We start from the raw sequence: 16,710 nt of genomic DNA on the forward strand, positions 1-16,710 counted from the left end.
TGGTTCATAATGCTACATTTATTATTGATCACTCTTGATGCACACATTCAAGATGGGTTTGAAAGGGTTCCATGTGCAACGCTGGCCTTGCCCTTCAAAGAGTACAGGGAATATATGCTGTTTGAACAAGTTAAAAGGAGAAACCATAGTACTTACTGTATTGGCAGTTCCTTCCCATGTATTCCCCTGGACATTCACAGGAGTAGTTGGCCACCAGATCAGTGCAAATGCCCCCATTTTTGCAGGGGTTTCTTTCGCATTCGTTAACATCTAGAAGAGCCAAGGGAGAAAAAAACAAGAGCGTTTGTTCCTTTGAAGCGGACATGTAGGCAATTAGAAAGCCCTCATTCTCATTAGCATGCATTGCTGGGGAGCATTTATTGAATTTGCTCCATTTGGTACCTGCTTTGGCCTGACCATACAAACTTTCACAAAGACATTGGCTTGGGGAATGAATAAATCAGACGGCTTTTTTGGAGGTGATGAACGCTAGACAGTCAACTTCTAGATTGTTAGGAATAATAAAAATATTTTAAAGCTGTGTAAAAAATGATTTCCATCTAAGTTTATATTTTTAATGAGTATCACTTAAAGATCCATTGTTTAGCATAAGTACACATAAAATGTAATGTATGAATTTCTAGTGGAAGAACTAAGATAGCATTTAATGTAACACATTACAATACCCATTTCAATTAAACAGTGTGTGTGTGTGTGTGTGTGTGTGTGTGTGTGTGTGTGTGTGTGTGTGTGTGTGTGTGTGTGTGTGTGTGTGTGTATGTTTGCGCATCATTTTGTATTTCAGCATGTGGGCCAAACTGCATGAATGTTTCATAAAAGGCCATTTTATTGGATCTCAAATTCTGTTATCTTGCATATTAATATACCTCTTCCACATCTCACACATCAGGGAACCCTTTTCCAGACACAAGAGTGGCCTACATTTCCTGTGATACATTTATGATAAAGAATCATCCTCTGCTAGCTGTTACACTGCGGTAGTTAAAAGATGGGATAAAAAAAACGTTGCATGCGCAGTTTAAGAAACCTGCAAAGTAGTGCATGGCAGGCCCCACTGAGAACGATTATGCTAAATGGTGGTATTAATGGGGCTACAGGATTAAGATTAGAATTTTAGAATACCTGCACTTTACAGAGGGAAAAGGAGATTAAGCTAAATCCAGTATATTGATTGTCGGCCCAGAGGTTGTGAGTTGCTGAAGTTCAGGTGATAAAAATAAATCCACATTATCCAGTCAGTTTGACAATCCAGTCCTCACCTATGTTTCCTTAAATTATTATGTTGCTTTAGAAATGCAAATTCACAACCACTTTTACTCAGAAATATGTGACCAAAAATGTACATGGCCAGAAGGGACAGTATTTATGATTCATGCAGACTGTGTATTTTCCCAGCCATGTTGTCCAGGCTGTATAAAATTGGATATGGAAAGAAAAAAATAATCACTGCAAATATTAAGATTTTAAGAAATATTTGTCGTTCTGTGGACCTTTCCCCTAAATTGTTGTGTTGCATGCATTCTGGTCAAGCTTGTAATTAGCTGTTTGTAAGCCTCTTCTCTAACAACACATCATTAATTAAAATAAGCAAACAACACACTGGAAGGGAATCATCTTGATTGTGGGACGCGGTTTCAATTAAGGGGGATTAGGTATTAATTAATTCCGGCTAAACGGATTCCACTCAAACTCTTAACTTGACAAATGCCAACTAGCCCTGGCATTTACAATCATCAGTTGAGTTTTTAAAATTCACAAAACTATTGTAATTCTCATTAACCCAATGCTAATGAATTTGATTCAGAAGTGTATAATAATGTAGCCCAAGCAAATCTTTTGTTCTATTAATTCTTAAATATATTGTGGAATGAGGGAACATTTATCTATCAACAAATCCAGTATATGTCAGCATTCTTTGAAGACCTAAAGCCAAGTCAAACATACAAGTTAATGTTTTTAAACTGCTTATTGAGGTGTGTAATGCAATTTAGACACATAACACTGAAGACCAGTGTGAATGCTTAATTAAGTGACGATATTAGGCCGTCAACATATGGATGTCAATAAATTGCCCTGATACCGAGATTAGCCCACCGCAATTTACAAAGAGCAATAGCGTGTTCTGCATACAGCACAAAACAGCTTTAAGGGCTATTATCAGTGTTATCGCACAGCAACCAACGTTGTTATTCCTCCCTCTCTTATCTTAATGTTTAAAACCTGCCTTTTTTCCAAGGCTACCATTCAGGGTTGGAACGGGCCGTAGAGCAACTCCATATAGCCCAGGGGCAAAACGTATCAGAGCAGAGAAGAAAACACACAGCCAGTCTCACGACTAACCGGCCTTTCATTAGAAGCCATCGGCTCATGGAGGATCAACGGTGGAAAAGATAGACTTTTTTCTCTCGCTGAGTAAAGCTATGGTGGGGTAGAGAGGGCGGGCAGGGGGGGGGGGGGGGGTGCGGAGGAGGAAATGCATCACTTTACGGAACAGAGGTAATCCACCCAACGGAAAGATGAGAAGGGAGATGAGGAGTAGATCCAGGTGAAAAAAGGATGTGACAGAGTAGAGGCTTGGGTGGTGGAAATATGTTAAGAGAGACGTATCCGAAAGCAGATTGACACACTGTCTCTAGTCTGCAATGACAAGAGGGCCAGAGAGAGACATAGGGTAATAGAAAATAAAACCATGTCCTATTATGTTGCATTGATTGGCAACACAATAACAAACTTGAGTGCACTGGCTTATTATCACTTACTCACTAACCTGCCTCCTCATATTTAATCACTCATTAAGAGACCAAAAAAAGTAACGTGTACACATTTTGTTAAATCCGTGCTCTAATCACGTCCTTGTTCATCAGACATAAAGGCTCGGAAACAATTCCAGCCGCGAAGACAGACAGCAGCTCTATTGTGAGCCTGTCTCTGCGCTCTGATTGGAATAAAAGAAGTGCCGCGCTCCGTGCCTCTGCGCTCCCCCTCTGTGCCGTAAAGAAATAAATAAAAAAGTCTCAGTGGGACAATAATGAGTGCAACGAACGGCGCTGTGTGTCAGGAACTACGGCCGCCGCTGAGCGCTAAATTGGCTGTGGAGAGTCAGGGGAGCGGGCTCCGGCCCCGCGGTAGGCAGGGTCAATAGTGACCTCTCGCTGGGCTGCACTGACCCTCAACCGAGACTGCACCCGCTATGCGGCCGGTGAAGCACGTCGCCCTGTGAGGTACCCCCTCCTTCCGTGAGCTACTGCGTGGGAATCCACTTGGGATTTACATGAAGAAGGGAACGCTCAATTTAGAGCAAGATGTGTTAGAGTGGTAATTTGTCTGGTCCGTCCACCGAGATACTCCTTAATGTGTCCATGTCTCAACGGCGTGCTTGACCTGAACACTCGATTGGTTTAAGTATCCAGTAGAAAATGGCGTTGCAATCATCCCAAGGTCAACACACATTTTCAGCTCCACAAACATAATTAGCAGGTAATCTACCAAAAATCCTAAATCCATTGTTTAAAATCTTATAAATTAAACAATCAGATGTATTTGAGCAATGAGGTTGCATAGAACTCATCTTTTATAGCTGTTTAAGATTAGGAAAATGGCAGATGAACATTTTTTTTTTTTTTATATTATTGATCGATTAGTCCCTGCGAGGAGGAACACAAAAGTTCGACCTTTAATGTTGCTGACAGAAAAGGATGACGTGGGAAAAAATATCAGATGGGGGGGGTAGTTTCAATATTTACTCACTAAATTTAGCATCATACAGTACAAACTCATAAGACAGAAAGGAGAAATGCAATGTCATTCTTTTGAGAGAGAGAGAGAGAGAGAGAGAGAGAGAGAGAGAGAGAGAGAGAGAGAGAGAGAGAGAGAGAGAGAGAGAGAGAGAGAGAGAGAGAGAGAGAGAGAGAGAGAGAGAGAGAGAGAGAGAGAGAGAGAGAGAGATTTGGAGGATGCAATTATATATAGTCTTGTAAGGTCAAGTGTGTAAAAATAATGTATTCCCAAGGACACCTTCAGCTGGGTTATTCTCAACAAAACCTGCCATTCAAATGTATGGCAGGAATATGTTGCAGACCTATTAATTTGAGAAGCTACGCACATCATTTTAGTCTTAAAGACTAGGATGAAGTTATGCGAAGAGAACATTGGGTGTCTCAAGGGTACTCCACTCGGAATCGGAATGGCTCTTGTAGAAAATCCCTGCAGCTCTGAGACCGAAGAAATTGGTGTGTGAGAGACATAGTGATCGACGTGAAAAAAAATGAACCACTACGCCAAACATAGACATACAACCGGACCTTCAGAAACACAGAGGAAGTGTATGTTATGCTGCACAATATTCCCATACCTTTGGACATACACCTGAAATGATACACCGATTATTTTCATTATTTCTAATCTAAGCAACTTTATGTATCCATATATGTCCATTTATATATTTTCTCAGCTTTCCTCAGTCTAACTCAAACTCACTCAAGTGTATACCAACGTCTCACTATAGTCACTAGATTACTGCCAATGACTCAAATTAAACATCTTTGTAAAGTAATATATGTGCATGCATTGTGTATGGATACATATATATGTATATTTATATCCTGTACTTTCTGCTTGGGCACATGCATTTCCCATCTGGGATCAATAAATTTGTATATTACTGGCAATGACTCAAATGAAATATCTTTGTAATGCTTTTATTGAAAGAGCACTTCTATTTTCATTCTAGCCATCTGCCAGCAGGCACACCTTCACAACCACAGAGTGCTCGGAAATGAACATGCAGTCCGAGGGAACTGCGATATCTAAACTTCAATTAGGGCGCCTGCAAAAGCATACAAGGCTTTTCACAGGAAGGATGAAACACACTCTCTTCAGGAAGGATAAATAGGCACGGTGGGTGCTAAGAGACCATAAGTGAGGGGTATAAGTGACGTGTTAGTTAAGAAACATCCTGCACTCTGATCAGAACAAGTTCCGGATGTCCGTCTCATGATAAGAGCTAAGTTAATTTGGTTAAACTACTTCTCAAAAAGTGTTTCTCAGAAGGAACATAAAGCAACAAAAAGAGAACACATGACGCAAAGCAATATAGCACAACAATGCAGATAGCATGACATAGTATCCATTAGCTATCCTATGGAAATTAAACTAAAGAAGGTTTTCTTCCACTAGCACCTTGTAAACCAGTTCAAACTAATCTGGTATCAGGCTTCCTGACAGCCCCTCTTTATGTATCTGTATCTTTTCAACTTTATAGTATTCCTTGTTTGCAAGCGATTCAACATATTTAGGGCTGCAGCTTCAGCCACCTGTGTTCTCCTGTCTTGTTTATCCACTGTATGGTGCAATAACCAAAGCAACGAGCAGTTATTATTGGCACAGAAACATTTTGCAGATGTTGCATCAAATTGAGCGCGACTATGCTTCGTCTGGTACTTTCTAGGCACTGAAGTGCACGGTTGACAACACCTTAAGTCTTGCGCCCAGCCCCATGTGGTGTTTTTAAGTACATGGAACTGGTGTTTAGATGATGCCCACATCAGATAAAATGCTGTGTCATCTCTTGAAGACGGCACTATCTGAATGATTAGGGACCTGCTAACCATTAGCAGATCACTGCATCAAACTACCTGACCACACATGCTTAGACTTTGGATACATGGTTGCACAAATATGAATGTAAAATGAATCATACCAGCTATATACAACAATAAATACATGGAAGGTGTGTCATGGAAACATAGACCTACTTAATTACAACCTTGCGCATGGATACTAAAGGTACCAACATCGGCTTTAACAGGTGTTAAAGCCGGGCTAATAATCGTGTAAATATACAAGTTAACTTATTCAGAGAACAATGGTTTCAGATTCAACCATGACAAATCAACCATTTATTTGGACAACTCATAGATGTCTATACCTTAAAGGGGACCTATTATGCTTTTTCGACTTTTATGACCTATAGACTTTGTTATAATGATTGATAGTCATGTTTAACCATACTAAAGTGTCAAATAATGACGTACATGCATTTCGACGTATTCCCTGCTGACAGTCTGGGGTGGCTGTGCAGAGCGCTAAACACTTGGGACAGCATTTGCGATTCACTTGTTCACATTTCCGGGAAATCATCTGCGTAGATGCACTCCTGCCGCGCCCCCATATGCCTGGTCAAATCTGCCCACGCGTCGCTTCAAGGAAGGTAACCAATCACAACGGAGTTGGGTTGGCAGGAGGGGGGCGAAGGGCGGAGAAGGACGAAACCGAGCGTTGACAGAGAAGGCTGAAAGCTCCCAGATGAGAGGAAGAGTTTGCCGAAAATCTACATCGTTTTTTGTGCATGGTTAAACATGACTATCAATCATTATAACAATGTTTATAGGTCATAAAAGTCGAAAAGCATGATAGGTCCCCTTTAACAAATATGGTGAATAGATCAATGTGGGTGCCACATAAAATGAACTGACTAACTCAAATAAATTGTGCCTTTTTGTGACCCCAATCCTTCATGCACCGTGGGCTAGCATACCATATCATGTTCTTAGGGGTCATTATTTGTCTAGACTATCATGTTTTGTTCTACCTCGTTGTTACGATCTTAGGAATAGGGTTAGCTTTGGAGTGCTTTGAGTTAGGGTCAGTACTTATATCACACAGAGGGGGCGGTGTTGAGGTGCTCATTAGCTGTAATTGACAACAGCTGAGGTGGCAGGTGAGTCTCAAGGCTCGATTCCACCGGACGCGTTACGGCAACGTTACGGCTGCGGCACGTCTTGGCCGCGGTCACCGCAGCAGATAGGTTCCACTCTAATCAATGAGACCATTTCCACAGGGCGCGGCTGCGGAACGTCTCAGCAGCGTCCCAGGAGCGGCTTGCCGTGCCGCAGCGCTATCATTCCGTAGCATTCCTATTTTTGCCGCAAGCCGTTGCTGAACCGCGTCAATTTCAACAGAGCAGATCGATCAGGGCAGGAAGTGAAAAAGTAAAAGCCATAGAGCATTCCGGTCAATTTTCAAAATAAAACACAAATAAAACACCAACATTATTACGTCATGACCGGTGGCACCAGGTCAGCAGTCAATCAATCAAAGGGTCTCAAATCATCCTTTTTATAAGAACAATGTCAGAAAGGACAAAGCCTGGCATTTAATTGCAGTAGTTTTGGGAGTGGAAGGTGAGTACATTAGGTTTAGGATTATCGCGGGATCTCGTGATCTCGCGGGAATACGGCTGGCTCGCAAGGCAGCGTTGCGCTGCCGTAACGCGCCCGGTGGAAATGCAAGCAGGGCAAAGTCGCGGCCAAGACGTGCCGCAGCCGTAACGTTGCCGTAACGCGTCCGGTGGAATCCCCGAGTCAGGAAGTGAGACTCTGGCTAGATGGTCTCTGGAGGTTCTGCAGGTGAGAATCCGAATTTGTTCGACTAAATTCCAAGGGCAAAACTTTCTGTCAAGAAACTTCTATAAGAGAACTTTTGTTTGTAAATACACAGGGAAACTAAACGACGGGATTCAAAGCCAGGGGTGGTCACCTGGAGACGAGGTGTCGGTGCGGCGTGACACTGAGAGACAGCTGTTCGCGTACGGTGGCTGTGGACCTGCGGTGAGTACCTCGCACATAACCCCCTAGATAGGTAAGACTGCACTCACCCACGGAAAGTTTAGGAACATACCTGAAGTTCGATGCACCATCTAGGGGCAGACATTAGGTTACGGGCGGGGCTGTTTACCCGGCTAATAAAGAGTGCGGTAGGGATGCTGCGTAACACTCGTGAGGTTGATTAATGAGTAAATTCATGTTGTTATTGGAGACTCTGTAGTTGAGTTGGGGGGGGGGGGGGGTAGTGGATAGCATGCCGCACCATGACCATGTGAATGCATACAAATGTCACAAATGAAATGACAATATGAACATCTATTTATTGAACTTTTACAAAATTGCTAAATAATAAAATCTTTATATGGCCACATTAAAATAAGAAAATTAGAAACTTTTCAGTCCTCCTCATATATTAAAGCAATAATGATAACAAATACAATATTCTAAATAATAAATTCCTTTTTTTTTTTTTTTTAGTTCGTCCGTGAACTTACATTTACGTTTAGGCATGGCTGCAGATGTAATGTGCTGTTGTAAACAGAGTGGAAGCGGCAAGGTGCTCAATGTTGCCAGATTGGAAATGGCAAAGTAACGTACCAAAGGCCCAAAATGGTCGTATTTGGAGGATAATTATCGTGGCTCTGGCAACCCTGAGATCGGTCGCCCAATGACAGACTCTCTCTACAGTCAGCTCGCGCAAGAAGGTGGAACGTAAAGGCGGCTGCATGCTTCAGCGTTGGTGTTACGTTGTTGCGCAAAATTTACTCAAAGTAATTCATGCTCCCTTTAGGTTGCGCGTGTTGCCAAGCAATTTACCGCCAGAACAGTAGGTGGAGTCATATGTGGAGTGAAGTTTTTCGTTGAAGACGACCTCGAGAATGACGTCTTTTTTGTCTGTGGGAGTCGTTGGTTTGTTTATGTGCCAGATCGTGTTCTCCCCATACACAGTGAATGATGGCAACAGACAGAGGAACAGGGGTGATGAAGTTGTTGATCATTGGGGTTGTATAAATGTGCATATCTCTCTACATTTTAAAACGACATAATGTGTTGGCAGCAAAGTTAACTTCACTTCACGTTAATGATTTTGTATATGAGCCTGCCGGCCGGGTTCCATTCTATCAAACCACCCACCCTCCTTCCTCCTACGGCAGCGTTTCTCAAATTGAACCATGAAAAGGAGATTTTCATGGTATTGGTCGAAGACTACCTAAGTGAAGCCTATATGGTGTATTTGTGTGTGGGCGTCGTCGTCGGCTGTTTATAAACCGCCTCCCAGTCATGTTCTACACATTCAGTGAACTATGGCAGAGAAATGTGATACTCCAGACAGGAAGTAGTAAGCAGACCAATCACAGCCTTGCAGGCTGCGCGGCTCGCGTAAAAGCTTACGTAAAAAATGACGCAAGTCTAGAAAAATCGCCCGACGCACGCAAGACGTGAGAAGTCGCGCAAGGGGCGCGCAAGGGCCTCTTGCGCTTGCGCTTACACTTACGTAACTGAGCATAAATCGGCCTTAAGGGAGATACCATTTCCAGAACTTGGAAGGCCGTAATAACCATAGACATATACAATGGTAATAACTAGTAGGTTATGTGAAAGACCCAGAAACACAAATATGCGACGAGGCAAAAAAATAAATAATAATAATAACAATAATATTATTTATTTTTTTTGCGACGAGGCAAAATACCGGACGTTTTTGGAATCCCTGCCGGACGCATTTTTTAGGTCTCGAAAAGAGGACATGTCCGGGAAAAAGAGGACGTCTGGTCACCCTAAAGATTTTCTGTTTCGGCATGGCTGATTAATGAGGAAGATAAATGATTAATATAACTTGATAGCAACTTTCACACATCAAGCTTATAATAATACGGTGCAAATTAAAGCACAATGTCAACCCGCATTAACGTTGTGCATGATTTCTATCTTAGTTATTTTTTGGAACAAGTATGTGGTGTCAAGTCATTCATGTGGCTGGTGTCTTTGTGGTCACTCTGGTATGTTCCTTCTCCTGTATAACTGCCAACACGATAGATCAGGTGTTGCTTGGGGATGTTTCTTGGTTTTGATGGGAATGACAGAATACACTTATATCCATTCATCATTTTAATACATATTGGCCAATAACGTCTGTGGAAAATTTGTGAAAGAGCATTAACAAATCAGACTAATTTGAGAGAGAAAATCTATGGCAAATTGCTGATGCATTAACATCAGCTGACATGATGTTATGCTTCTGAAGTTCAGCCTTTCTCCCATGTGTTCACCATGAGCCAAGCACCCTTGTTTATTTCCAAACCCTTTTCGACAGACAGGAAATAGAGTCATATCCTCTTTGGCTCGAAGAATGTCTGGATGCACACAGTGGCAAACTGACATTGGGATTTACAAAGCAGATCTTTGACTAGGCCTTTAACACCCATCAGAAAAGCACATCATATATACACGTATGCACTCTTGTGTTCTTTCTCAAGGTCATGTCCTCTTTTTCACTGGTTTGTTGGAGATTTTTGTATTTTTATTTGCACTTGTCCATTTGATAGACCTGTGATAGAGGGGGCCATCAGATCTTGTTTGGCTCTGGCCCCGTGAAGCCTTTTGAAACTGGAATATCTTTTAAGATCTATTTAAATTATCTTGACTTGACTCATTTCTCCAACATTCATCCGACATTACCTACAGAATGCAGAATTATTTACCGTAAGTCAAAGAAAACACTTTGATTCAGAACATTTAGAACCACTCACACACCAATCACACTCTTGGGGCTAGGGTAGGTCATTTGGAAAAACCTGCCAGAGCGAGCCAGATTTGTCTATCTATCCAATCAAAAACTTCATGCCTCTTTCCAAATCCACTCCACCAGATCCTGTGACTAACTCTCTAGCTTTAGCAATTTGTCTGCCTAGCCTTGTGGAAGACCCAGGTCATGAGCACAGGGTATACAGGCAAAGTATACCCTGTTTCTAGCATAGTAGGCCATCCAATCTTTTCCTTCAAACCAACTGAAATGATTGGACGACAGCCACTGACACCTGTTTTGTATTTCATTTGACAGAGCATTTGATTTATTGATTGCTGTCGTGAAAATATGACAACAAATGCTTCTCAAATACATTGCCATCCCTAGATTTGATAATGAATCAATTTGGCATAATTGCCGTTAGTTAGCAATTACTTTGCTAACTTGCAAAGTAGGTAATTACCATGTTTACCTTCGGCACTGTTGAAGCTCTCCACGTAGTATATCAGTCAGTCAGTGTCTATCACCAGACTCCATTTAAGAATGCAAATATATTTTATTTATTATACAGGTTAGAATGGTCATGATAACCTAGTGGTCAAACTGTAGTGCTTAATATTTATGAATGTAATAACTAAACAATCATGTGGATTTTTCAAAGAACAAGGTAGCAATAATATATTCTTCATACAGAAAAAATAGGCCTACAAAAAGGGCATATAATTATATCAATGACACCAATGAATTATGATGACACAATTAACAGGCCACTACAGACCAAACTGTTTCAGCCTTAGGAAGCGTGCTTATATTGCCCTTTAGCAAAAACAAATGCATTGCATGCTAAAGAGATACCAACTGCATTATTTAGGTTATCAATACCATGGGAACCATTTTCCCCTACCTTTTCCACACATCAAGGAAAAACTCTATGATGGGTTCTGTTGAGCATAGATCTCAGAATGTGCTTTTCTTTTTAACGGAACAGAATTTTGCAAAGCAGAATTCCAGTAACAACACACACACACACACACACACACACACACACACACACACACACACACACACACACACACACACACACACACAGCAAGAGAAGAGAGAGTAGGTGGTCTGTGGTCTCATAAATGATGTGCTGGGAGGGTGTCGCGTGGAAAGCGGTATGTCATCCAAACGGTTCTCTGTCCCAGTAATAGATCAAAGGAGAGAGTTTGACTGCTTCCAGCGGCCTGTAGATCTCAGGGCTAGCCATAGAAGAGGAACATGTTTATATGTGTGGTACAACAGTGTCCTTGGGTGAAATAAAGTGCTAAAATAAATATTTTGCATACACTTCAAAATACTGTGTGTGTGTATCTATATATATATTACTGTACATATTATAAGCACTGCGTTGTGAGGATACTTGCATATATAGTAGGGTTTGCAACGATTAAAGATATAAATCAAGATGATTAATATACTGCATTCTTGCTGTCCCAATGGGGCTGAAGTGGTTTACCAATATATAAATAAAATGAGGCTGTAGATTAGCATAATCCATGTACTTCTTAAATTTCCCTATGCAACTTAAAGGCTTAGCAGGAGAAAAAATAGTTTAAACCAACAGAAACAGACCGTAGGCACTATGACTAAAGATAAATTTCAGTTTATTTTCAAAATAAGTTGCTATTCTCTAATCTACGTACTTCTTCTTCCATATGTGGAATAATGGCTACTTTTTTCAGTTGCTTTTAGTCACACTATAACTCGATCTAAATCCAATTTACTAAGCTGCTCCAGACATTTTTTTTAAATACAGCCAACAACTAAATTTAAATGTGTGCTTTTATCTGTAAAATTAAGTTAGTTCCCCTCTTTGAACAGTTTCACCATAGGTGCTTAGAAACGTTAAAGCTCCACTGAAATTGAGCCTTGTTGCTGAATGATTAAAAAATACATATATCTATAAATATCTTTCTTCCCTGGCCTTTCTTAGTGGATTCACACAAGACCAAAGCCAAAGTATCAGGAGCTCCCGCTACCATCAGGGCAGCAACTATCCCAATACAGCCTAAACCAAAGGATGTGTGCTACTAAGGTAAAGGGAGGAGAAGGGGGAATAAGTACCTGGGAATGAAACATTACAGCTGGGAGAACGAGCCAAAGGCAAAGAGGCTCTGGGAAAGGAATATGTGATATCCTTGTCTTGATGTGTGGATCGAAGGCTGCCCATAATCTTCCCAAGATTAATTGACTGACAGTAACGGCCCCTTGCAGCTTCGTATCAGGCCGCAATGGTAAACATTGGCCCGGCCACTCCGGTCCCTGCGGCAGTGAAGCTGCCAGGGTTAACTCACCATGATAGCCAACTGTCAATACATGATTTAATATGAAGCCCTGTCCTAACCAAAAAAACAAAAGAAACAACATACATTCCATTTTGAGCCTCAAATCAATCCAATCCTGTCAGAGTATTTCAAAGGAAGGGCAGAGACTGATTAAAGATCAATAAAAGAGGAAGGGTTTGTTCCAAAAGACAAGCCCTGGAGGATGGGGTTATTGAGAAGAAACAATGTAAGGCTGTAACACTGATCTTAAGCTAAAAATGAAAAAATGCATCTTCTATGTCTTTTCTTTTGCAGTGGAGGTGCAATAACAAAACATAACACAGTTCACCGACCACTACAAGTGACTAACATCTAACTGGACTGGCATCCTGGCTTGCTGGTTGAACACTGGATTTTCTATGAGCTCAGTAAAAAATTTTTTTCAACTCATGCACATAGTTACATAAAAATAAGACTTGGTTAAGCTTGTACCTCCCCGAGTTGTTCATGGTTCACCATTTATGTTTGTGTTATATCACTCACTGCAAAATGCAGGGTGCTGTAACATTTAGTATTTAGGGTAATGCTCAAAAAGGTGTGAAATTGGATTCGGCCCTCCCAGACTAAAGCCAGTAGCAACAGTAAACATTTAAATGTGGCTGGCACATGTATCGTTTGAAAGTATCAGCATAATGTGTGCAGAACGCTAGCATGCAGGCTGACATGATCTAAGTCTCACTGGATGATCACACTTGCATTCCATTTATTTATTTAGGTGACACTCAAAAGTCACTTACAACTGAGGCAGTTTTAAGCGCTTCACGGTTTCTAAAAGCAACAAGATGCAAGTGCAGTGGCCAGAGGAACCAAAAAACATGCTGTGGGCGACAATATCCGATGACAGTGTATACGCTAAAAGTGCGATGAAAAACCAAAAGGGAATTGCTGAATATAAATACAGATATAAATCGGCCCAGGTACCTCATCCCTAAAGGACATTCTGAAGGTAACATTTGATCTTAACTCACTGTGTAGACAGAAGTATATATTCATTTCCCTAAATTTTTAAAGAAGAGGAAAAACAAGATAGAGATGGAGATCTTGAGCCGGTCATTTTTCGCATGAAATGGATTCTGACCTGGTGTTTTGATTTGGAGAAGTGTGGCGATGATAGATATATTGTTATTTGCATATTTTGCGACACACTCTATTTACTATCTACTCTATTGGCTCCGCAGCACTGAGCCCGCCCTGTTTAGCCTCGTCGCTGAAATGTCCGTCCCTTCATTCCGTCTCACAGTAGTGAAACCATGATGTGCCTGATTATGTTGACCTAGCCTATGTATGTACTTCATTTACAGAGTTTAAGGCAGCTCAAATGGCAGCTCAGTTGCCCACAGTAATCAGAAAGCGAATCGATAAAATACATCTCAGGGACATTTTTATCCCACCTCGACAGACGAATATATCATTTTTTTGATGATTAATTAAACTTCCAAAGCTGGACCACTCCTAACTGTCCCACATTCAGTACATGAGCACTGTCTGTAGTGATGCATGTCACACTTTTCAGCCCCATTTTATAAAAAGGGAATACAATTATAATTAACCATTTCAGATGGCTCCTGCCGATTTTTAGGCTGTTCGTTTTTTAGAATAGTCGACTAGATAAATAGCCCTACTTTAAACATATCGACAAAGCTGCTAGGAACCCCACTTGGTAAGGAACTGAGACAACTCCAAGACATAGAGGAGGGAGGTTGACCTTGTGGGCGACATCGATTCATGATGTGCTTATATATCACGCCCACAGTGGCTGGCTGATAGGCCACTGGTCCGTGGCAGTGAATCCATTCGGGAAATGCAACATCTGGACTTTCCAACTATGTTGTTACATTGAAATAGCCTCCTGTAAGACCAAGAAAACATAAGACACTGTCTAATTATTAAATGTACGCTTGGCTAATGGTTTGCCTCTTCTCATTTTTAGCAGCAAGAAGGCTACCACTTTTCTCCATTAGTGAACATAAAACTGGAAGCAGGAATTGCTTTATCTTGTCTAACTTGTTCTGAAAGGACAAATAAAATAAATGCCAAAATGAGGAGCTTTACTTTCACCCAACAAGCACAGAAAGTTTCATGGCTATATTGTATATGCATCCACTTGAATTAGAACAAACATGAATATGCAGTTTGGGCAACCAAAGTTCTCTGCATAATGTTAACGTAGGTAGTCCGACATTATAATGCATGATAGATTGTCTTTGCGTACGCTTTCTGTTTTACTCCTTAAAGACAATCTAGCCTCAAAGGCAGACTTTAGATTAATAATCTATTCATCTAAGGGAATAATTGGCAAGAACTCAAACAGCAGTAGTAAAAAAAAGGGTACAAATAAACGGTAAAGAGTCTATAAAGGTTTAATACCAACGCCATGGTAACTGGCAACTTTAGCAATACTTTCTTAAATCTCATTCTGAAAGCTTGCACTCGTACCAATGAGTGTGAATCTCTTCAGTACAAATGTCAGCAACGAAACAGGAAACAAAGTGCAACCCCACCCTTTCGGTTTCTGGTTCCGGCCCATGTTCTGGGCTGTTCTGCTATAAAATAGTAGGACTGCTTGGAGTATATTTTAAAGGGTTGAAACCTTTTGTAGCATTAGTCACTTATTTTTATATCGTCGAGAAAAATTGGTGTACCGACTCAAACTTAATGATTAGCTTCCCTACTCTAGCACTTATGCTTTTTTGTAATTTTGTTAGAATCCAGTTAAGGAAGCATATACTGATGGGGTTTAAGGTCTTGCTGTTTATACAAAAATACCACATTATTGAGTTTACTTTCTTGGTGTTGTTCTCATTCATTAATTTTTTTAGTCTTTATACTTTGCATTCATTTCCACATTAGCTATGTTTAAGCACTAAATGTTTATATGCTTGAGTTGCATTGAGTCTACAAAATGCCCCCTATTTAATAATCGAATTTGACTTCCAAACAAAAGCAACAATTAACTGCTATACCTGCTGGTATGTATTGCAATGACGCTTTTTAATAAAAGTAACTTTGCCTTTGAAATGTGAAAATAGCACAAACTAGAAGGTTTTGATTTGTTGGGAGTGATATTCTTTAGAAAATAATGACATTGGTAGACGAACGCAGACAACCATTGTTAGACTTTTCCATTCAAAATAAAATGAATTGATGGTTGTTGGGAATAAAGCAGAAATATTATCGAGAACAATGGTCCAGAACCTACACAGGATGTTACCGCAAAGCTTGTCACCCCCCATGAAAACGCCTTTTAAAATAGCATGAAAGAAAGCCTCTTCAGCACTTTCCCCAGCACAATCCCGATCATTTTGCTGAACCTATTATTTAAACAAAAGCTCCCTTCATGTCAGCTACACGCCAGTGAATCACTAACCAAGGTCATTACTCTGGGTTGTGAAATATTTAAACAACCAGCATATAACTGGGCTAAGAAGCAGTAATGAACTTATAAAAGATGGATAAGTGGGAGCAGAAAAATAAAGAATCATTGGCTAATTGCCTGACTTACTGTGTTGGCAGTGAATTCCACTAAATCCGGGTGGACACTTGCAGACGTAGCCAATAAAGGTATCGCCCCTGAAGCTCTCACTGATCTCACATATTCCTCTGTTGTGGCAAGGGTTTGGATGGCAGGGACCTGGACAAGAACACACTTACATGTTAGCAACATCTCGCTTATGGAATACTGAACACTGCTACGTAAGCTAATCAAAAAGTACTGGGGATAAGCAATCACCAGTACATTTAAATGGTTACCAATAATGAGAATATTTATAATGATCATGTAGAATATCCCTACAATACAAAGTATATCACTACGAAACCAAATGCATACAGGGAAATATATATATTCTCTGGTTATTCATAAAAGCAACGATATTAGTACCAGCTTTGAGCTAAAAAGATTAGCAAGGCGCACAAACACACGCACGCACGCACACAGAGAAACAGATGCATGCACTTACACACACACACA

General features: G+C 40.7%; 1 protein-coding gene across 1 annotated transcript in view; it reads right to left on the minus strand.

The window, feature by feature from the left end:
• The window catches only part of LOC132459622 (EGF-like repeat and discoidin I-like domain-containing protein 3), an 80,587-nt gene that overhangs the window by 40,186 nt on the left and 23,691 nt on the right, over positions 1 to 16,710 (minus strand). Inside the window, 2 exon segments of the mRNA XM_060054268.1 lie at positions 157 to 270; positions 16,243 to 16,371. Of these exon segments, the coding sequence (XP_059910251.1) occupies positions 157 to 270; positions 16,243 to 16,371 (243 nt within the window).

Source organism: Gadus macrocephalus, chromosome 6, assembly GCF_031168955.1.
Source record: "Gadus macrocephalus chromosome 6, ASM3116895v1".
NCBI classification, from domain to species: domain Eukaryota; kingdom Metazoa; phylum Chordata; class Actinopteri; order Gadiformes; family Gadidae; genus Gadus; species Gadus macrocephalus.